This window comes from Betta splendens, chromosome 3 (genome assembly GCF_900634795.4).
Source record: "Betta splendens chromosome 3, fBetSpl5.4, whole genome shotgun sequence".
NCBI classification, from domain to species: Eukaryota; Metazoa; Chordata; class Actinopteri; order Anabantiformes; family Osphronemidae; genus Betta; species Betta splendens.
Genome location: NC_040883.2, coordinates 305,786 through 327,495, shown reverse-complemented (window position 1 = coordinate 327,495; position 21,710 = coordinate 305,786). Strand labels below are relative to the sequence as shown.

The 21,710-nt window shown below is 42.4% G+C and overlaps 3 protein-coding genes across 6 annotated transcripts in view; 2 read left to right on the top strand and 1 right to left on the bottom strand.

Moving 5' to 3' along the window:
• The first annotated feature begins 133 nt into the window (after positions 1–133).
• Positions 134–5,301, top strand: selenos (selenoprotein S). The gene is made up of 6 exons (XM_029145200.3): positions 134–406; positions 2,495–2,617; positions 3,180–3,286; positions 3,365–3,454; positions 3,819–3,891; positions 4,315–5,301. The coding sequence occupies exons 1-6, from the start codon at positions 304–306 to the stop codon at positions 4,392–4,394; spliced, it is 576 nt and encodes a 191-aa protein (XP_029001033.1). The 5' UTR covers positions 134–303; the 3' UTR covers positions 4,395–5,301.
• Positions 5,302–5,617: 316 nt separating this feature from the next.
• Positions 5,618–16,102, top strand: chsy1 (chondroitin sulfate synthase 1). Its single transcript, XM_029143714.3, has 3 exons — positions 5,618–8,836; positions 9,874–10,369; positions 13,668–16,102. Exons 1-3 carry the CDS (start codon positions 8,526–8,528, stop codon positions 15,258–15,260), a joined length of 2,400 nt encoding a protein of 799 aa, XP_028999547.1. The 5' UTR covers positions 5,618–8,525; the 3' UTR covers positions 15,261–16,102.
• Positions 16,103–17,066: 964 nt separating this feature from the next.
• lrrk1 (leucine-rich repeat kinase 1) overlaps positions 17,067–21,710 on the bottom strand; it is a 51,957-nt gene continuing 47,313 nt past the window's right edge. For 3 of the 4 annotated variants that reach the window (XM_055507469.1, XM_029143710.3, XM_055507471.1), the window contains 3 exons: positions 21,085–21,486; positions 19,377–19,478; positions 17,067–18,366 (listed from right to left, as the gene is read on the bottom strand). In XM_055507469.1, coding sequence (XP_055363444.1) covers positions 18,189–18,366; positions 19,377–19,478; positions 21,085–21,486 — 682 coding nt within the window. In that variant the 3' untranslated portion in view covers positions 17,067–18,188. The remainder of the gene's footprint in view (positions 18,367–19,376; positions 19,479–21,084; positions 21,487–21,710) is intronic. The other variant, XM_055507470.1, reaches the window with a different exon arrangement.

The following is a 21,710-nucleotide window of genomic DNA, read 5'->3' as shown; positions in this document are numbered from 1 at the left end:
CATTCGTTATTCTTTTTAATTTGGTCGCTGCCGAACAATTCTTCTAGCTGTCGGGATTAGATATTTTATTGCTTTAGTAAAGTTTATTTTGAGGAAGAAGAAAGTAACACAGTATTTGGCGCCATCTTGTTGCTGGAGCCAGATTCGTGTACATCCGGACATGCGTCAGATGAACGTTTGTTGACTTAAAGGGAAGCTCGTCCGCACTATATAACCCGCGGCCGATAACGTTGTTGCATTTAGCTTGTTTAATTAACGCTCGTGTTCGAATTCGAGGCGGTGCTAGCTTGTCTTGTGCCTGAAATGGATGACGTGGACATTACAGACGTAGATGCGGATGGAATGGCTCAACCGACGAAGAGAGCGGCCCCGATTAACCAGGACCTGAGCTCTATCAGCCAGATCGGTAACTGCACGCGCTTTCCGGTAGTTGGGAGTTAGTTATTTGATGTGAGGTAAGGGTTAAACAGACGTGGCTATAGCGCCAGACGTGCGTTCGTATTACTTTAAGGCTGTGAGTAGAGCAACACAATCAAATACGATAAAACATGTAATATGCATTTTGCTTAAGATACTACAGTATAATTGGAAAACGTAAGGAAAAATACGTTTAAGGAATCTCCTTTTTGAAAGCGACCGTGACGCCACACGCCAATCATTAGGTAGCGATCGATATAGCCATCGACTTAAAGGCGCAAAGATGGCGGACGAGAATAAATCGGCAGACATAACTAGTAGCATGTAGCCTGCGGGTTTAGTATAGATACTACGTTTTGTCTTGGCTTTTCCTGGTCAACTCTGTGTATGTCTATTTATGAAATAACAGGCAGAAACTCCACTTATTCTTGTCCTCAGTACGTTAAGGAACTTTAATTATCTCACAGCTGCCAATTTAATTGCCACAACAACCACAAGGAAACAGCAAGATGCAAAACAGTTTAAGTATCTCTAGCAATGTTAACGTTTAACTTGGGTATGGAAGAAATTTTAGGGTTTTACAAGAAACTTCTTTGTGAAAACCTTCTTTGTGCTTTTATTTCGACTGTAAGATTCAAAAAACTTCCAGAGGAAAATTGCTTTGCCCACCTGTGATTGCTTTCAGAGACAAAAGTGAAGATTGAAAATAGCAAAAAGTATTATCAGGACAGACATGTAATATATGTATAAATACATATATACACATATAACCACATATAACATATACACACAAATTCACCTCAAATTACTTTGTATGTACGTACAATTCCTATACAATATGACTTTATTAATCCCACAATGGGGAAATATTTGTGTTTACAGCAAAAACTGTGCAAAAGAAACCGTAATACCAGTACTATAGAATCCTGCAGACATTTATACAGGCATGTAAAGTGCTCTTCTACACAGATAAAGGTTGACCCTTAGAGAGGGGGAAGGAGTTGTACAGATTGATGGCACCGGTAGGAAGGATCTCCGGTGGCGTTCTGTGGAGCACCTAATACTGATCAGCCTCTGGCTGAAGGTGCTCCTCTGTCCAGCCACACACTGTGTAGGGGGTGGGAGGAAACTGTATACTCTGTATGATGTTGAGTTTTGTAGTAAACACATGACAGTGTAAGATTAAAAGGTTTGAAAGTATTTGAATCAAAAAGGTCATGGTCTTTACTGTACTGAACTGTTAAGTTTCTAATTCATAATGAAAATCTGTGTGTGTGTATCAGATAAGTGAGAATCATAACTGTAAACTTCATTTAGTGTTTTTTTAGACCCTTAAAGGTCTTGTTTGTTCAGTCTATCTAATTGAATAGTAAATAAACCAAGTCTAAAGTGGAGTAGTTGTTTGTGGAATTGGTTCATCTTTGCATATGTACAGTAATGCCTGTTAGCCTGTAATGTGTTTTTGACTTATGACTGTAAAATTTGTATTCTCAAACTTGAAACCTGGAGTTTGTTTTAAATTGTATTGTCAAAGGCAAAATGCATACTACATGTGTTATGATTTAATGCTTTACAAAAACACAATTAGTTACGCACAGCCTTGAACTAATATGTACACGTTTTTGCACACGTCTTTTTTGATGGTTACCTTACATCATTGAAATTGATAGAATTTCAACAACAATCAGTTAGCTTGGTAACTTACCACTGCAATGGGTGGCCCAGTGGTTAGAAACAAGCCTCTGGTCAACAAGACACTGGACTTGAACAGACTCATCTGTGCAGACAAGATGAAGTAACACTAGTCTTCCCTGTTTCACCACTCTGGTGTCTTCAGTAGTAATACTGACTGCTCTCGAGGAACTGCTTATTGGTCACCATGGACAACAGTGGTTGTGTAAAATGCAAGAGAGCCAGAACCCTAACCTTACTTTAGTTAATTGTTTACATCACCAGTTGTTGTTGTTTTTTTTATCTGGATTGTTTTTTCTGTAATTCAGTTTATATTTTACAAGCCGTAAACTGCTGAAGTTGCTTTATAGAAATTAATGTGACATGTTTGTTACTGCTCCTTCAGCGGGAGACTTCTTGTCCCAGCATGGGTGGTATATCCTGGTATTCACTGTGTTCCTCTACCTGCTTATCCAACACCTGAGCAAGAGGAGATCCAGACAAGGTTCACCACCTCAACTAGAGCAAGGTCAGCCTTTACCAAAATCTCTTTATCTCATGAAAGTAAAGTAATCAAGACAGTAGTCTGGATAGTACAGTGGCAGTGCCGCCGACTTTGGAAAGGTAGGCCATAGATTATGCAATGAGAGATACAAACACAAGAGTCACACCATCTCAGACGTCACCTGGGTCAACGAGGTCTGCCTCAGGTGTTAGGGAACATCACCACAGTGGTTGTGTGAAATGCAGGAGAGCCAGAACCCTAACCTTACTTTAGTAAATTGATTACATCACTAGTTTTTTTGTAGTTCAATTCATATTTTTCTCTGTAGTTCAATTTATACTTTACAAGCCAACAACTGATGAAGTTGCTTCACATAAATTAATGTAACATGTTTGTGATGCTCCTTCAGTGTGTGGGGTGTGGTGTACATTAACGAATATAACAGAAAAATTGAAGGGGGTCTAAATACTTTCTGTACCCACTGGATATATAGAGTCTTTGAGAAATGCAAACTTCTGGTTGAATTAAATCAGTGGTGTTTTCCAAGGTTAATATTTAAAAATACTGATTTTTATTTTTCATTAAGATGCGTCATTGGTGACAAGAAGACACGTGGCCATGGAAGCTGCCCGAAGGAAGATGCAAGAGGAACTTGATGAACAAGCAGCCATCTTCAAAGAAAAACTGAAAAAGGTGCTGGAGTTTCAATGGCTAGTGATGGTGTGGCCATGTTGTCAGACCTGAACTGAACTGACATGTATTTGGTAACAGCAAGAAGAAGAGAAGAGAAGGCAGAAAATCGAGATATGGGAGAGTATACAACAGGGCCAGAGTTACAAAGGAGGTGCAAAACTTTCTCAGGTGAGTTTCTGATTCATTTTCTAGAACCATTTTATCTGTCTTGAATTCTTTTGTATTATAGTCAGGACCTATTCTTTAAGCAGCATTTATTGGCAATAATTATAGTTTATAATCTAATCTAGGTGCAAAACATCCCAATGTCCTTGTGTTCAAAAAAATGGCTAAAATTGTTTTCTTATAGACATAGTTCTGTGTTTCTGATTTTAATGCAAGTTCAGTCATTTCAACCAGGTTATGTAAGTAAAGCTGAACCTTTAAAGGCATTGTGGGCTATAATACACAATGTTGAACCTTTTAGAAACAGATATTATATAAATATAATATATCAGACAATATAATATCTGATTATTGTTCATCAACGCAGGCCACTGAAGAGACCAGCTCATCATCCACAGTTCTTAAACCAAAGACGCAAAAGAAGCCACTTCGCAGTGCTGGTATGTAGTACTTCATGAGACAGGACCCACTAAAGCTCCATCAAACTCCATCAAATGTATATGGATTTCACCCTTCCGGTTAACATTTTTAACGAGTGTCCTTTTACTCATTAAAAGGTGTATTAACCAGGAACAATAAAAAGGATTGGGCATCTTGTAAAAGAATCTTATTTAGATGCTTTGAAGCCTGACATGGAAGACAGAGGGTTTTTGTTTGATTCAAGATTCCAAAAACTTTATTAATCCCAGAGGAAAATTATTTTGTACACTTTGATTGCTGTCACTGTTGGAGGTACACAAAAGACTTATTTTATCTGATTATACTAAGTGAACTGTCAAGCCCTGTAACCAACAGGCTTGACTATTTGGCAGGTATGGACAAAAGGGGAAACCTATGTCAGATTGTTCCTTTGTATTTTCTAGACTACAATCCTCTGAGTGGACAAGGAGGAGGCTCTTGCAGCTGGAGACCTGGAAGAAAAGGACAGTCATCTGGTGGATGAGGTTAAAGAAAGTTGGACATTGGTCTCTATGACCTTTGAACTCCTAGACCATTATATTCACACTGACTAAAAGAAAAAAGCAACTGAATCAATGTGCCCCCTATTCTCAAACTTTTAAAACATCTTAAACGTTATCAGATATTTTGCTTTATTTGAATTGTCTTGCTTCAGTCTCTCTCACGTTCTCAGCTCCTGGGTAGGGGTAAATGCATTGTGCCATGGAAGCTTGTAATGACGCCTTTCCTGTAAATGGTCTATAACCGGTAGGACTGGCTGATGAATTCCAAAGTCAGTGTTTTTTTTTTTTGTTTTTTTTTTTTGTTTACCAGTATATACCACAATATCTGGAGCTCACATGTCCAACGATGATTCAGTCGCATCCTTGGATACATTAGGAAGGGGAGCGGGTACTTTTCACATACTATTGTGTAATAAAAAAATATTGTTTATTATAATTGTTTATTATTATGTTTATTAAGATATCCAGGATTTAATGTCTTTTAAACAACCCTGAATTTTGACTAGTTGATCTGTTTCATTTGGTTCCAAGGACATATATAGCTGAGTATCATCTGCGTAACAATGAAAATTAATAGAATGCTTTCTAATAATCTCACCTAGAGGAGACATGTATAGGCTAAACAAAATTGGACCAAGTACAGAACCCTGTGGTACTCCATAGCTAATCCTTGTGCATGTGGAGAATTCCTCATTAACATGAACAACCTGGAATCTGTTCAAAAAATAGGAGTTAAACCATCCCAATGCTGTTCCTTTAATCCCAATTCTATGTTCTAGTGTCTGTAAAAGAATGTTATGATCAATTGTATCAAATGCAGCACTAAGATCTAACAGGACAAGGACAAAAACTAGACCATTGTCCGAAGCTAATAGAAGATCATTAGTGTGTGTCTGTGTCTGTTTCTGTGCTATGATGTTTTCTAAATCCTGACTGAAAATCTTCGTACAGGTTATTCCCACTCAGGTGGTCAGATAATTGTTTAGCCACGATTTTTTCCAAGAATCTTGGAAATAAAGGGTAAATTTGAAATGGGCCTATAGTTGGCTAGTTGTCCAGGGTCCAGGGTTGTTTTTTTCAATAGAAGTTTGACCACAGCCACCTTAAAAGCCTGTGGTACATAGCCTAGTTGTAAAGATTGGTTGATTTGATTTAATATGGACGAGCTGATTAAAGGTAGAACTTCTGAGTAATCTGGTTGGGATTGGATCTAAAAGACAAGTGGACGACTTGGAAGAGTTGATTATTGAGGTTAACTCCATATGAGTTATGGGGAAGAAGCTGTCTAGGTAAGACAGAGGATTTGGTATATTTAAAGTTGATGGATCTAGACAGTGCTTTCTGTCGTTTGGAAGAAGTCGCTGCTGAATGTTTTTTCTAATGATGATAATTTTATTAGTAAAGTAGTTCATAAAGTCATTGCTGCTGAGATTTAAGGGCATAGTAGACTCAACACAGCTATGACTCTTTGTCAGCCTGGCTACAGTGCTGAAAAGAAACCTGGGGTTGTTTTTGTTTTCCTCAATTAGGGAGGAATAATATGTTTTTCTAGGAGCACAAAGTGCTTTTTTATATTTTATTAGACTGTCCTTCTATGCAATTCCGTTTACATTTATTTTGTTGGAACGCCACTGTCTTTCTAGTTGTCTGGTCCTGTGCTTTAGGCTGCGGATCTCTGAGTTTTACCACGGAGCTAACCTCCTCTGATTCACTGCCTTGTTCTTCAGAGGAGCCACTGTGTCTAACGTTGTACGTAGAGAGGCTGCAGCATCATCTACAAGACAGTCGACCTGTTCATAAGGATCAAAGTGACTGTTCTCCTCTGTGTATCTACAAGACATTGAGGCAAAAAATGATGGAATCATCTGCTTGAATCTGGCAACAGCATTGTCAGATAAACATCTGCTATAGTAACATTTCTTTCCAGCTATTGTAAGGTCAATTATGCTAAATTCAAAAGTTAATAAGAAATGGTCAGATAACAGAGGGTTTTGGGGAAGAACTATTAAATTATCAATTTCAACCCCATATGTCAGGACAAGATCGAGGGTATGGTTAAAACGATGAGTGGGGTTCATTTACCTGCTGTGTAAAACCAATAGTGTCTATTAGGGAGTTAAAAGCAGTGCTGAGACAGTTGCTGTCAACATCTACATGAATGTCAAAGTCTCCCACTACAATGACTTTATCTGTTCTAAGAACTAAGTCAGATAAGAATTCAGAGAATTCAGTTAAGAACTCTCAATATGGAGCAGGAGGATGATAAACAATACAAAACACAACTGGCTTCTGGGTTTTAAAGTCAGGGTGAGAAAGGCTCAGCGTGAGGCTCTCAAATGAGTTATAACTATGTTTAGGTTTAGCAGTAATTAATAAATCCGAGTTATAAATTGCTGCTACTCCTCTACCTGTACTTCTAGGAACATGATGGTTGATGTGACTCATTGGAGTCGACTCATTTAAAGTAACATTCATCCTGCTGCAGCCAGGTTTCAGGGAGACAGAACAGATCTATGTGATGGTCACTTATGAAGTCATTTATTAATAAGGATTTAGATGAGAGAGATCTGATATTTAATAAACCACACTTTATTATATTAAAATAATAAGAGGAACCGTTTTGATGTTTATTAAATTTTGGTAAGTCACTCCTCTTTGATTTGTTTGTGACTTGTTAAGTTTAGGTGGTCGGGGAGCAGACACAGTCTCTATCTAAGACTAAGAAGGGGTGGCGGCTGTAGAGAACATGCAGAGAGGCGTGTAAGACACTGTGTCCTGGGCTCCACTCTGAGTTGTCATGGCGTGGCCATGTTGCTATAAACCAGAGATCACCATGCAAAGTGGGATGGAGGTAAAAGTATAGTTTGCGAGTGTTTTCTCTTTTCTAACATTTTCAGATCCTTAGTTTGGTACTTTTGTAAGTCTGTGCTTTAACACATTTCTGATTTACAAAGAATATTTTTTACATGAATGTTTTCCAGAGACTCATTTGTGTTTTAGAGGACTTTAAAGGTTTAGGCTAGATTTCTGTGATTTATATTCAGGTATAATGTGTGATTAAAATATAGAAAATACAATCTGAACCCAAAACAACTTCTTGACAAATACTTCAACTGCTACGTCCAGTTGGTACCTATAGCCCTGTTAAATGTTCTGAAATACAGTATCAGCTACATCAAAACAATTGTGATAAATCTTTATCTTTAGGAACAATATAAAACAAACAGAGTCGACAAAAACACTAACTTGTTAGATATTAAAAAAATATTCTATTATATTCTATTTATTCTGGTATGGGAATACGAGCGGCTCCGCCCGAACTTTCGCCCGCATGAGGGCGGTCCAGACAAGAGCCCGCTCCCGTGCTGCGTTTGTGATTTCGGATGTTTTCCGTACACGTCACTGTTTTATTAATCTAGTGTATTTTAATATAACGCCAATTTACACTCAACAGAAGTCATCTCACAGAAAACCACACAGGAAGCCCAATATATTTTATCGGCGTTTTCATTAAAAACTATTAAGTCATTAAAAATGTTATTTGCATATAAATATTTAAATAGCTTTAATAGCAACAAAACCCAAATAAAAGCGATTGGCTGCTCACAGGGGTTCGTAGAGGGTAATAAATAAAAAAGGGTGGGGAATAGTTTAAATTTATTGTCGTTATCTAAAAGGAAAAATGTTAGCTTAAGACAATTAGGCGAACATTTGTTGAGTGTTAGGATTACCCTGGTACAGTGAACGCAGCATAGTTTGGAGCGATTCGACCACTCACAACGAGTCTACGGAAATTCCGTTGGGTCAAATCGTCGTTAAACCGAACGCGACAGTCTGACATTCTTTCCGTGGCAATAAGGTGACAATGCGTCCGTTATTTAAGACGAAGAAAAGGGCTGCTTGATGATTTGATTGCTGGTGAAGTTCGCAGATGGTCGAAAACGACGACAGTTTGATGATCATAGAACGGTTCTGGTGGCAGCTTCAAGGAGACTAGTGCGATGCTACGTAGGCAACTGGAAGAAACGGGCTTTTCAACCATGAGAGAAAGTGTGTGAGCGTCCGGGTCGTGTCTTAATCAACGTGGTCTCTGTCCGGCGACGCTTCGGGGAATGGCAGGTCGAAGCCGAAGAGCCTGGTTCAGCGTTCTGCTGGGACTCATTCTCGGCTTTACTCTGGCTTCCAGGCTGATTTTACCGAAGGCGACAGAGTTGAAGAAAGCTGGCCACAAACATAAAGCGAACCCTCCCGGTTGTGGAGTGAACGGGAGTCCAGGGAAGGAAGGCAGCGCAGGGTTAAGGCCACCGAGAGATAACGGATCACCGGCGACGCAGCAACCGAGTTCCCGGTCCAGTAATTTCCTGTTTGTTGGTGTCATGACGGCCCAGAAGTACCTGAACAACAGAGCAGTGGCGGCGTACAGGTACGTGGGTCATCGTCCTTCTCCTTCCGCCTTCTTCAAAGATGGAAGGCAGCGGTCCTGCGCTCGGAGGGAGCTGGCTCTGAACGTGGCCTACCTGGGTCGGCGCTAAGCTGCTGATTAGCCAGCGGAAGTTCTGGCAGCGGCATTTTAACTGATCTCCAAAAACACCGCCAGTAGCTTCGTCTGCGTCTTATAACGTTGTAGTCGGATCCAACCCATCAACATAATCTCCCATTGTCAGAATGCAGTTACAGTTTAAATGAGTATACACAGTATACCTGTATATGTTGCACTTTACATCATCCGCATTCCATAAAGTTTACTTTAGATTTGTTTTCATACTTTAAACTTTATTTTATTCTTTACTAGAAGTAAAGAATAAAATAAATAAATAGAATACATTTATTTATAAATAAAATAAAGAGTAGAGAAAAACTCTTCTCCATTCTTAGCTTATCTTTATTTTTATAGTTGAACCGTTGTGTCAGAATTTGACTGCATATCGTACTGTGTATGGTTGTGTATGTGACAAATACAATTTGAGCTTGAATTTGATGAGCATTTAATCAGTAAAATGCTGTTCACTGCGAATGGCATTCATATTCATACATAAAATCCAACATTTGGTTCCTTTCAACAGTCTACTCTGTATAAGATCATATCTAAATTATTAGCTTGGGTTATTTGTAAAGTAAATCCCTCATGTGATCTCAATAGACTACTGCTAATACTGTGTCAATACATGTTTAGTATATTCAGTCCAATTAAACATATTAAATATTTCAGGAATGTCAGAGTTGCCACCCTTTTATGTTCTCTATGTGGACTTCTTTTTTCTTATACCAGAAACACTTTTCATGAAGGCAAAAACAGAACACAAGTGATATTTATTGTTTTGACAGACAAGCAGTAACTATGCTGAAAACAAATGAATCGTTTTTCCCCCCTAATTCAAAGTTGGAAAGAGTTTAATGCAGGTTGTTCAAATACCCCTAATTTGTTATTTGATCTCTACATATGTGTTGTTGTCTTTACAGGACATGGGCGCAGACAATTCCAGGCCATGTGGAGTTTTTCTCCAGTGAAGGCTCAGATGTCTCCATACCTATTCCCATAGTTGCTCTAAGGAATGTGGATGACTCCTATCCACCCCAAAAAAAGTCCTTTATGATGCTGAAGTACATGCATGACCACTATCTAGACAAGTACGAGTGGTTTATGAGGGCGGACGATGACGTCTATATTAAGAGTGAGAGACTGGAGAATTTCCTGCGGAGCCTTAACAGCAGCGATGCCATCTTCCTTGGCCAAACGGGAATGGGAGCCAGAGATGAGCTGGGAAAACTGGCCCTGGAGCCTGGTGAGAACTTCTGCATGGGGGGTCCAGGGGTCATCATGAGCCGTGAGGTCCTCAAGCGAATGGTTCCTCACATCAGAGAGTGTTTACAAGAGATGTACACCACTCATGAAGACGTGGAGGTGGGCCGCTGTGTTAGGAGGTTTGCTGGTGTCCAGTGCGTCTGGTCATATGAGGTAAGAAAGCTTTGTCTTGTCATATTTGAGTTGCCAAACAACATTTACAGCCACTGTTGATTTGCGAGATCTCAGTTGTATTCACACTTCCTCATCTGTATTTGTCAGGTTTGCACTGCTTGATTGCACGACATTCATTCATTCACAGTTGAGACTTGGTGTGAGCCACAAGATCGATTCACAGGAAAGGCAGAGATGGCACGTGTCATCTGTGTCTATGCCAGCCTGTTTGCAGACACGTTTGGACACAGATCACACACACATGTTGCTCAGAGTCTTTAATGCAAGTTGTGAAAGAGTTATGACAAACAACAGTTTGAAGAAGTGGCCGAGAAGCATCCTACCAGGTTTTGATAGTCTCTTATCATGTGACGCGAACCTAAGATTGACCAGGCCACGGTCTATGACATCAGGTACAGATGGAGACAATCTAGATGCTCTAACCTCCACATTCCTAGTGCCTTCTTCTGTAAAATGTCTGTACTTTCTGAAATATTGATCTGCTTTGTATGCCAGCAGGTTTTGAACCCAGTACTCAGTTGAGAATAAATGTAGTGTAACAATAGAGCTTGTTTGAAATCCGTGAACAGCTTTGTGCTGATTGCATGTGAAACGATCCTCTAGTGGAAACAAACAATCCTTTCTTTGTTAGCATTTTACGTTCAAAACCTTTTTTCTTTGCTATTTTGCCAATTCATTAGTTGTGCTTGCAGATGGGCCAAGCTGCCAACGATCTCCCTGCGTTTGGCGTTAAAGGCTATTCATTCGGTTTAATTGAGCTAAACAGTTAACAGCTCGCTTCTGGTTTGACCTTCGTCATGTTATTCCTTCTCTTCTTGTTTTGTCGATTTATCAGCATTTCATTTGGAATGAACATGAAAACGAACAGCGTATGCAGAGCACAATGTTAAGCCAGGAGCAAAGGCCATGCGTTTCACTTTAAGTGAGTGTAGTTTGGTAGTGACTCAAGCTGATAAGTACTTTTGCAAACAAGCGCATGGTGATTGGTACGTCAAATAAACATTTGAAGTATACTGGGCCGCTGGTCTGTAGCTAGGTTCCCTGTGTGTAATCCCTGACTGGTTGAGATCAGCTCTGTGGGAGTCGCACCATCTGTCACAGAATCCGTAATGTCCTTGTTGAGTTGGTTTCCTGCTGCAGAATACATCTGTAAATGAGCATACGCCTTCCTGGTGGCAGTCGCATAGCTCCAGCCTCAGTAAATAGCCGACAGGGTGTGGCTGACGCGTCCAGCTTCGGGTGTAAAATCGCAGCTTTTTGCCTGTTTTAGATTAAATGACGGCAGAGTGATGGTTCATTGTGCTTCGCTTCCTTAGTCCTGGCCAGTCACAGTGTTGCTGTTTAAACCTCCAGCATCCAATTAGAGGAGATTAGTTTATAAGAGTCTTAGGTTCCTCTCTGTGTTTTTCTATAATGCATGAATCACAGAGGTCTTGCTGCTATGCAACCCGTCCACCCACAGCCCCTCATTCTCCCTCCGTAAGCCTTGCCTACACCTGAGCAGGCTCCACCATCTGCCACAATAACGGCTGGGCTGTCTGACCTGTGCCGTTGGAGGCCGGTGCTGCTCACCTGTGGCAGCCTCTGCAGAGGATCCTAATGGTTTAGATTGAATTCATATTGGCATATTCGAACCAAGCTTGTAGATAGACGTTAAATTGTAAAACTGTAAAATTGGTGTTTTCACAGCCATGTACCTTAGTTTCAGCAGTTTCACTGATCAGGCTGCTCACAGTTAAGTACAGCATTGCTCAGATTGTTAGCGTTCATGGAAGCTTTGACTTGCAGAGCAAACTCCAAGGCTGTAGGAGAAGGACTTACGATCTGAGTGTCTGCCAACGTGATTCTGACGTGAGTGACGATAGATTCCAGTGGTTTGTTATATTGGCTTATGGTTAATTAATGCAGAAGTGGGGCCTTTCCTCAACACACCTTATTCATTCCCATCCAGTCTTGAAGGACCATTTTAACACGTCACTGAACTTCCTACACCTCAAATTATCTTCTCGAGCATCCCGTTAGATCAAACATTGTCCTCTATGGAGCATTGAGGGGGCTAGTTTATAAGGTGTCCAATGTGGTGTTAGCACTGCTGCCTCACAGCAAGAAGGTCCTGGGTTCGATTCCACGGCCACCGGGTGCCTTTTTCTGTGGATTTTGGACGTCTCTGTGTCGCTGTGGGTTTCTTCCAGTTTCAGGTTGATTTTGGACTAAACTGTTTGTAGGTGTAAGATTGTATGTGTGATGCACTGATGACCTGTCCAAGGCCTGTCTGACAGCTGGAATGGACTCAGTGACTTTCTGAGTATGTGGTTTGAGGCATAATATTATGCCATGAGTTAGAGGAGATGAAATGCGACATGTGGGCTGACGTAAATCACTGCCACATTGAAGACCCGGGGCACTGGTGACATCTAGCTGTTATGTGTTGGGATGGATTTGATTAGTTACTCTGAGATCAGATGAGCAACTTCAGCTGCCATCAGGAGAACTTGGAGGACGAAAGGGAGGAGGCGGTGGTTTAAGACATTGGGGTTCCGGGTTGTATGTACACACAGCTTTTCTTGCATCTTCTTTGGGAGGTGTGGATATTGTATTGTAAATATTGTATTCTACAAAACCAAGACTAGTGACAGCAAACAGCTCGATTACTGATGTGAAGTCAATATTCCACTTCTGTCACCTGATGGCAGCTTTTACACATCCAAATGTTTGAGGATAATTCTGTTCACGTTCATGTCAGGTGACTTTGTCTCCTCTTGACTGTGTTTGCCCAAATAATTGCCTTGTTTTTGCGTTGGTTCAGTAGAAATTCAGGCTTTAGTCCTGAAGCACAGCTGTGTCACACTTTAGTCTAATACTGCATTGTCCGATCAAATCTAAGCATTAGTGTGACAGCAGCAATTCAGCCGGCTCCCATCAATAACCTAGGACTGACTTCTGTCATGTAGTCGACTACTGGGGAGGAATGTTGAGGGTAATTGCTCTAATGACTCCTAGGTTGCAAGGCTCAGCACAAATCTGGAAGTCATATAGTTAAGAGTTGTGTTAATGATGGTGAAGCCCCAGGGAATAGGGATAATGATCCCGACCAACTTCCTGCACTGCTGGATACAGTCTGAGCCGACAGAGCTCAGTCCAGCAGCATCATTATCACACAAAACAATGCTTAAACCCAAACCCATCTGGCTGTTGATCCCCTTTACTGTGCTGCTGTGTGTCTCGTTGTTCTTAGGTGCCCAGGCTCACTCAAACTATCCATTTCCTGTCTTCACAGATGCAACAGCTCTTCTATGAGAACTATGAACCAAACAAAAAGGGCTACATACGAGATCTTCACAACAGCAAGATCCACCGAGCCATCACCCTTCACCCCAATAAAAATCCTCCCTACCAGTATCGCCTGCACAGCTACATGCTAAGTCGCAAGATTGCAGACCTGCGCCACCGAACCATTCAGCTTCACCGTGAGATTGTCCAGATGGGACGCTATGGAGCAGCCGAGCCTGGCCGAGAGGACCTCCAGCTCGGCATTCCGCCCTCGTTCATGCGCTTTCACCCACGGCAGAGAGAAGAAGTTCTGCAGTGGGAGTATCTGACGGGGAAGTACCTGTTCTCGATGTCTGATGGCCAACCCCCCCGTCGAGGAATGGACTCCTCCCAAAGACAGGCCCTGGATGACATCATCATGCAAGTCATGGAGATGATCAATGCCAACGCAAAGACAAGGGGACGGGTCATTGATTTCAAGGAAATTCAGTACGGCTACCGGAGGGTCAATCCCTTATACGGCGCAGAGTATGTCCTGGATCTGCTTCTGTTATACAAGAAGCACAAAGGAAAGACGATGACGGTTCCTGTGAGGAGGCATGCTTACCTACAGCAGACGTTTAGCCAGATTCAGTTCAGAGAAGAGGACGAGATGGACGCCAGAGCTCTGGCCAGTCACATTAACAAGGAGTCGGACTCCCTCTCGTTTCTGTCAAACTCTCTCAAGATGCTGGTGCCTTTCAAACTGGCCACGTCTGGTCAGGACCAGAGAGAACCAAAGGAGAAGAAGGTCAACATCTTAGTACCTTTGTCTGGACGTTATGATATTTTTGTTCGCTTCATGGCCAACTTTGAACGCATTTGTCTGATCCCCAACCAGAATGTCAAGCTTTTGATCCTGCTGTTTAGCACAGACAACAACACAGAGCGGGTTAAGCAGGTGGAACTCATGCGGGAGTATCACATGAAGTACCCACGAGCTGAGATGGAGATAAAGCCAGTTGCCGGCTCCTTCTCCAGGGCCGTGGCTTTGGAAGTGGGCTCCTTACATTTCTCCAATGATTCCCTGCTCTTCTACTGTGATGTGGATCTGCTGTTTTCCAGTGAATTCCTTAAGCGGTGCCGGACAAATACAGTCCAGGGTGAGCAGACTTACTTCCCAATAATCTTCAGCCAGTATGACCCTAAGGTGGTGTATGCAGGGAAGGTGTCCAGCAACAACCATTACGTGTTCACCTCCAAGACGGGCCTGTGGAGGAACTACGGCTTCGGGATTGTTTGTGTGTATAAGGGCGATTTGGTCCAGGCCGGAGGCTTTGACACCTCCATTCAAGGCTGGGGATTAGAGGATGTGGACCTGTTTAATAAGTTTGTCCAGTCTGGAATTCGGCTGCTCAGAAGCACAGACACAGGGATAGTGCATGTTCACCACCCAGTGATGTGTGACCCCAACCTGGAGGTAAAGCAATACAAAATGTGCCTGGGTTCCAAAGCCTCATCCCATGGCTCCACCCAGCAACTAGCCGAGTTGTGGCTGGAGAAGAACGACCATGGCTTTAGGAGACCGCTCAGCAATAATGGTTCCGTTAGAACGGCTTGAGAACACGGCTTCTTCTTCTTAGTGGTGTTTTCACTGCCTAATTTATTTTTTACTCCAATAAGACATCACATCCGTATATTTTGAAAAATTTCTTAATTAGATACAGCAAATTCAAAATTATCGATTCAATCATCAAACTGACGCCCAGTACACCTAGCAGGAGTCCAGAGCAATGCCGATGACTGCCCCTGATGACATGGCGTTGGCGGCTCCTCACTGAAGAACGGCGTCGGGATGATCCTGGATGCGTGAAACTCCAGCTCTGCGACCGTTGGCTCCACTTTTGATTTCCTTTACTGAGGCTTTCTTTCCATTTGGTTTTTATTGTTGTTTATTTTCACCATGATGTGTTTTTGTATTTTTATTAATTTTTGTTCTGCTGGATCTAATATCTGCAATTTTCTGTTTTGTTATCTAATTTATTGAGTTTGCAGACTCTATATTCTCTTAGTGTTCAAATGTATATTGAAAAGATTGTATAACCATGTCGGTTTGTTGAGTTTCTTTTTTCTACTAATCACCAAAGAGTTTTGCACAGTCTGCTTTTAGTATCATTGTGCGTGTGCTTTGCAAGCACAAACAACAACCATGACACTCGCTGTATACTACAGAGCAAACACTCCATCCCTCCCAGGCTTTGTGTGGCGTGAGAACCGGACCGTCTTTATTTCCGGATCAATTTTCAGATTCATAACGTACAATCCTGTATATCGTGAGTCTTCTGGGTTAATGCTGGTTTAACAGGATGAATAACTGTTTTTGAGTAACTTTTTTTACCATTTTCTTCTTCAACTTTGCCTGGATGAGGTTTTCTAATTAAGAAATAAAACGGGGAAACTTACCATCGTGCTTCTTCTGTACCATTTGTTTAGTGTTTCGCTGGTTTCATTTGTTCTGCATTTAATCCTGTCGACCACAGTGACTCGCTCCAGTAGTGAATGGAAACAAGTGTCTGGAAGTTGGGTTGTGCTCATGTTTCAAAGCTGCGACAGACCTGTCGGTCACAGTGGCTACTGACCAACCACAGACCAGTACGAAGTCTCCAAAGGGACAAGATGCTTCTAGTTTTTAGGGAAACCTTTCTTTCTTGTGCATAGACTCTGGAATCAACGTTGTAAATCAGGTTCATGTCATGCAAATGCCAATGCAGGAATCTTTAGCTTTGCCTGCCAGTCTTTACCTGTATATTACTGCAGAGTATCAGTGTCAGCATATGCCCCACACCAGCAGCTGTATGTACTGGATGTTTACACTAACTTAGACAGTGATGACGTTAAAGATACTGCCATAGGGAACATCACAGATGATCACAAATCTGATCTAACCTGATTTACAATGTTACTTCCTGTGCACAAAAATAAATAGCTTTCCCACAACAACAACAACCACGTCCCTTCAGCACTCCATACACCAGCAGTTTGGCTTCATTGGAATAGTGTGACATAAATTTTTAGTATTTCAACTGTTGGACGTTTTTCTAATAGAAACTCCTATATGGAAAGAATTATTTCACAACACAACAACGAAACTTCCCCTGGAATTAATTCGAACAGTAATAAGTTTCGTCAGAGCTCAGGCAGCTCAGCGCTGTAGTTATGGTTTGTTACAGCCTCCAGATATTGGAACTGCTGCCGATCTGACTCCTGTTTCTCTGACTTTAGCTTCTGTAAAACCAAGCACTGACGTTATGACGTTTCTCTGCACCCATAAAAGCTCATAAAACTATTAGTGGAGGATTATAACATTTTTCCATTTTCAATCATTGTAAACAATGTTTAATGATTTGATAATGAGGGAAGTACGAGATTTAATGACAGTAATAAATTGTGTGGTTACGGTTTAATTGAACATTGAACAAACATCACCATGGAGCAACACTTGTCAGATCCAATGTGCCATCTGACAAAACAGGATCTATGACCTTCCATGTATTATTATGTTGCTGTTTGATGGTCAGACCCTGTGTAACTCTGTTTGTTAAGTCTTTTAGGTTATTAGGCAAAATCTGAGCTAAGAAACAAACGGCTACAAGCTTAGACTGCTCTGTTCGATCAACTACTTTCGTTCAACTACCTTGTAAATAGAATTCAGGGATGCTTGGCTTCAAAGGGAATGAGCTCTAAAGCCGCTGCTGCTCTGAGCCTTATCCTCCAGAGTGGAAGCAGAACTAACGAGGTCCCCTCTGGCCTAGAAGAAGGTATTAGTAAATAAATTTAAGATATTGCTTTAGATTGAACAAAACATCCAGTGGAACACACACACTGTAGATAATGTCAGAAACCACCTAAAAGCTCAATGCCTTGATCTCTTGTTGGTTTAAATAAATGCTTTTGGCCTGAGGGCTGTCATCAATACACCAAGCAATACAGACAAGCTACTGACTCAAAGGAAACATGCAGAGACCTATCACTGACAGTAGTAATGTATTTAATATGATGATCTGTGGAGGAGGTTTTGGTAAAACATAGGAACGTCTTTTTCAAAGGACGTTTATGCCTCTCAATTATCTTTTTAAGACTATTGACGAATCAAACTTAAATTAGAAGCATTGTTCTCCTCCAAACAGCAGGTTTGATGACTGTTGCATAAGAGCAGATGTGAGTTCCTTGGCAGCACATTCACATGGCATAGTGAAAAGCTAGAAACACCGAGGGTGTGACTGTCCCGGCCTCCTCCTACAGCATCGACTCCAATACACAGAACTAAACACTGAAGCTTTGGTGAAACTAAGCTTCGTTGTGCTGCTGGGTAACATCCACAGAGAGAGGACCCAACAGCTGCGCACAGCTCTCATCCCCCTCCTGTCGCCCTGATGTCAGCATTCCAGAGCCTCTGCTCTGAACACTGGTAGTTTGTCAGTGTGTATTCACCTTGGCTTGTCCTCCATACAGAGCTGTGATTCTGTGCCCCATCATTGGGGCACAAAAACTACCTTCTTTTCCTCAAGTTGTTCTCTAAGCGGCCCAGCTCCTCATAGGACTTGAAGAAGACTTCCAGTTCGCAGCAGCCCCAGCCCCTCCAGACACACAGGCACCAGTCCATGTTTTCCTTCTGAAAGCCACATACAACGGTGTCCTTGGCCACTAGTGCTGCCTCCTTCAGGATGCTGAGAGAGAGGGAAAGAAAAGGGGGCGAGTGAGAGACAAGAAAGAGATGGATCTGCAAGGAAAAGGAGGAATGCAGCCAAAGTCAGCAAAACATCTTTGCACTGCAATTAGCTCTTCCTAGAAAATCGTGGGAAGTTCCAGGAAGTGGGTCTCTGAAAAGCCACTGAGGACAAAACATGTAGTTAGTGTCAGTCAAGAACTGTTCCTACATGTCTGCACCAAAGCACATTCTCCTACAATGTTATTAAATAACCTTTTAGCTCAGATTCAACCAATTTGTGAATGATGTTAATGATTGTTTCAGGCTGTTTGAGGCAGTTTCATTCACTAAATGCTTTAAACCACAGGATCAATCAAGTCTAGAAAGGTATTTGACATAACCTCAGCTTTATAGTAGACAGGGTTAGGGTTGCTACAATAGTAGCTGTAGAACCTGGATGGACCCTGAGGCCCTAAGGCCAGCGAGGGTCAGGAAGGAGTCGCTCGTGGGACAGGTGTAGCACATAATACCTACTTATTACAGGACGCTGCCCCCTCTAATAAGGACACAGGGAGCCTTTTTGGAAAGAACCAGCTGCTGCTTTCCTCCAGAAATAATGACAGACTGAGTGAGGCATCATAAGTACACGATGAAGGGTGCGTCTCTCCTTTATTATATAAACAGAACTGAAAGCGGGCTAAATGGCAGAATAAAAAAATAACCTTTTTACTAAAATTTAATTATCAGCATTACACAGTATCTGACAGTAAACACAGCAAAGCTAGAGGAAAAGGTAAAGAAGCTTCTTCCTCTAAAACGCATGTTACTGACAAAGCTTTGGTTCACAGTTGTTTCTTCCCTTGTTACATTCTTTGTGCCTATATGTTTGTATGTCTTTTATCGGAGACAAAAAGCAAAAAGCTCCTATGTGCTATTCCATGCTGTCTCTGGTTCAAGGTTGCATGAGATACGTTTTATTAGAAACAAAGACCTACAGGTGATTTTAATGTAAAAGTCATTTGAGCTCACCCCAGAGATGCACAGTCTGGAGGCGTGAGAACGGCGGTGACACGGCCCCTCAGCTGACGGTCATGTGACTGCATCTCAACCACGAGCACATCTCCTCCGCGCCTACGGATAAGTTCTCACTGTTTCACTTTGTCAACACTCTACATTAATATATATGTGTGGTAATATATATGAGTGGTATATATATATATATACATGCAAGAATGTATACAAGAGCGAGACATCCCACCAGGATCTACAGCTCGGACATTGGGATGTCATTCGGACTCGAGAAATGTGGGAGGATGGTGACAAAGAGAGGCAAGGTAATCCACACAGAAGGGGTCTCACTCCCAGAAGGAACAATAGCAGACACTGAGGACAACTACTGTACAAGTACCTTGGAATACCACAGGCGAACGGCAACCTTGAACAGGCAACAAGGAATGCGGCAACAGGCAAATACCTCCAACGAGTAAGGCAAGTCCTAAGAAGCCAGCTCAATGGCAAGAACAAATCCCAGGCAATAAACAGCTACGCTCTGCCAGTGATCAGATACCCTGCAGGAATAATAAGGTGGCCAAAGGAAGAGATACAGACCACAGATGTTAAGACACGAAAGCTCCTCACCATGCATGGAGGGTTCCACCCCAAATCCAGCACCCTGAGACTGTACGCCAGCCGCAAGGAAGGAGGCCGAGGACTAGTGAGCGTGAGAGCCACTATCCAGGATGAAACATCCAAGATCCATAAGTACATCAAGGATAAGGCCCCGACAGATGACGTGCTGAGTGAATGTCTCAGACAGTGGAGAACACAGGATGAGATGCTGGAAGAGGGACCATCATGGGAGGACAAGCCCTTACACGGGATGTACCACCGGAACATAACTGAAGTGGCTGATCTCAACAAATCCTACCAATGGCTTGAAAGGGCTGGGCTGAAGGACAGCACAGAGGCACTCATCCTGGCTGCACAGGAGCAGGCCCTGAGCACCAGAGCCATAGAGGCCCAGATCTACCACACCAGACAAGACCGAAGTTGTAGACTGTGCAAAGAGGCCCATGAGACGGTCTAGCACATAACTGCAGGGTGTAAGATGCTGGCAGGGAAAGCATACATGGAACGCCATAACCAAGTGGCTGGCATAGTATACAGGAACATCTGCGCGGAGTATGGACTGGAAACCCCAAGGTCAAAGTGGGAAACACCTCCCAAGGTGGTAGAGAACGAGCGAGCCAAGATCCTGTGGGACTTCCAGATACAGACAGACAGAATGGTAATGGCGAACCAACCAGACATTGTGGTGGTGGACAAAGAGCAGAGGAAAGCCGTAGTGGTGGATGTGGCAATACCAAGCGATGGCAACATCAGGAAAAAAGAACATGAGAAACTAGAGAAATACCAAGGGCTCAGAGAAGAACTGGAGAAGGCTTGGAAGGTGAAGGCCACAGTGGTGCCTGTGGTGATCGGAGCACTGGGGGCAGTGACCCCCAAACTGGAGGAGTGGCTACAACAGATCCCTGGAAAAACATCTGACATCTCAGTCCAGAAAAGTGCAGTCCTAGGAACAGCAAGGATACTGCGCAGAACCCTCAAGCTCCCTGGCCTCTGGTAGAGGACCGAAGCTTGGAAAGTGGATGAGACCACCCGCGGAGGGTGAGAATAGAGTGTATATATGATCTATGCACTTAAACCAGTCTACACTACACCTGTGGAGTTTCTGTACCTGGGGATCCACAGACTTCCATTGACTGGCAGCACAGTGAAAGCTTGCAGTTGTGGTGTCTCTGCTGAGCCCACGTCAGGTATTGGGCTAGATTCACATCGGTGTGGCTCCAGAGCCTGGTCCCTGTCACTCTGTAAACTGGTAGGACTGGATGGACGGGCTTCTGTTGTGGAGGAGTCTGACCCCAGCGGCTCCACAGAGCTGTGTGACGTCAGGGAGCAGTAGTCCGTCAGTGAATCCTGTTCCTGGATGATTTGTAGGCCTGCATCCTCACTGTAGAGCATTGTCATCTCCTCATTAGTGCACTCCAGCTTGTCGACAAGGCCCTTAGTCTGAAGGCCGGCGCTCCTTCCAGGATGCTGCACACTGAAGACATCTCTTAGAGGATTGCTGTCTCCGCAGCTGAAATCGTGACAGCAACAGTCAGTACAGTAACAGTAATAATACTTCATGCTGCGTGTATCAAAGGAGAACAAGCTGGCCGAAGGAAACAACGCTTTCTCAGCTACTTTTACTGCTGGATTTATTGCATTTAGAGCATCAGGAAGCTAAGTCACAAGTTCTCCTTCATTCTTTGTTGAGCAGTGTATTAGATATAAATCATCTTTTATATTCTTGGGGATATT

Coding starts and splice junctions, on each gene's coding strand:
- selenos (XM_029145200.3), top strand. CDS start 304: ATGGATGACGTGGACATTACAGACGTAGATGCGGATGGAATGGCTCAA. Junction 2,618..3,179: donor ACCACCTCAACTAGAGCAAG/GTCAGCCTTTAC, acceptor TTTTTCATTAAG/ATGCGTCATTGGTGACAAGA. Junction 3,287..3,364: donor TCAAAGAAAAACTGAAAAAG/GTGCTGGAGTTT, acceptor ATTTGGTAACAG/CAAGAAGAAGAGAAGAGAAG.
- chsy1 (XM_029143714.3), top strand. CDS start 8,526: ATGGCAGGTCGAAGCCGAAGAGCCTGGTTCAGCGTTCTGCTGGGACTC. Junction 8,837..9,873: donor AGAGCAGTGGCGGCGTACAG/GTACGTGGGTCA, acceptor TTGTCTTTACAG/GACATGGGCGCAGACAATTC. Junction 10,370..13,667: donor AGTGCGTCTGGTCATATGAG/GTAAGAAAGCTT, acceptor CTGTCTTCACAG/ATGCAACAGCTCTTCTATGA.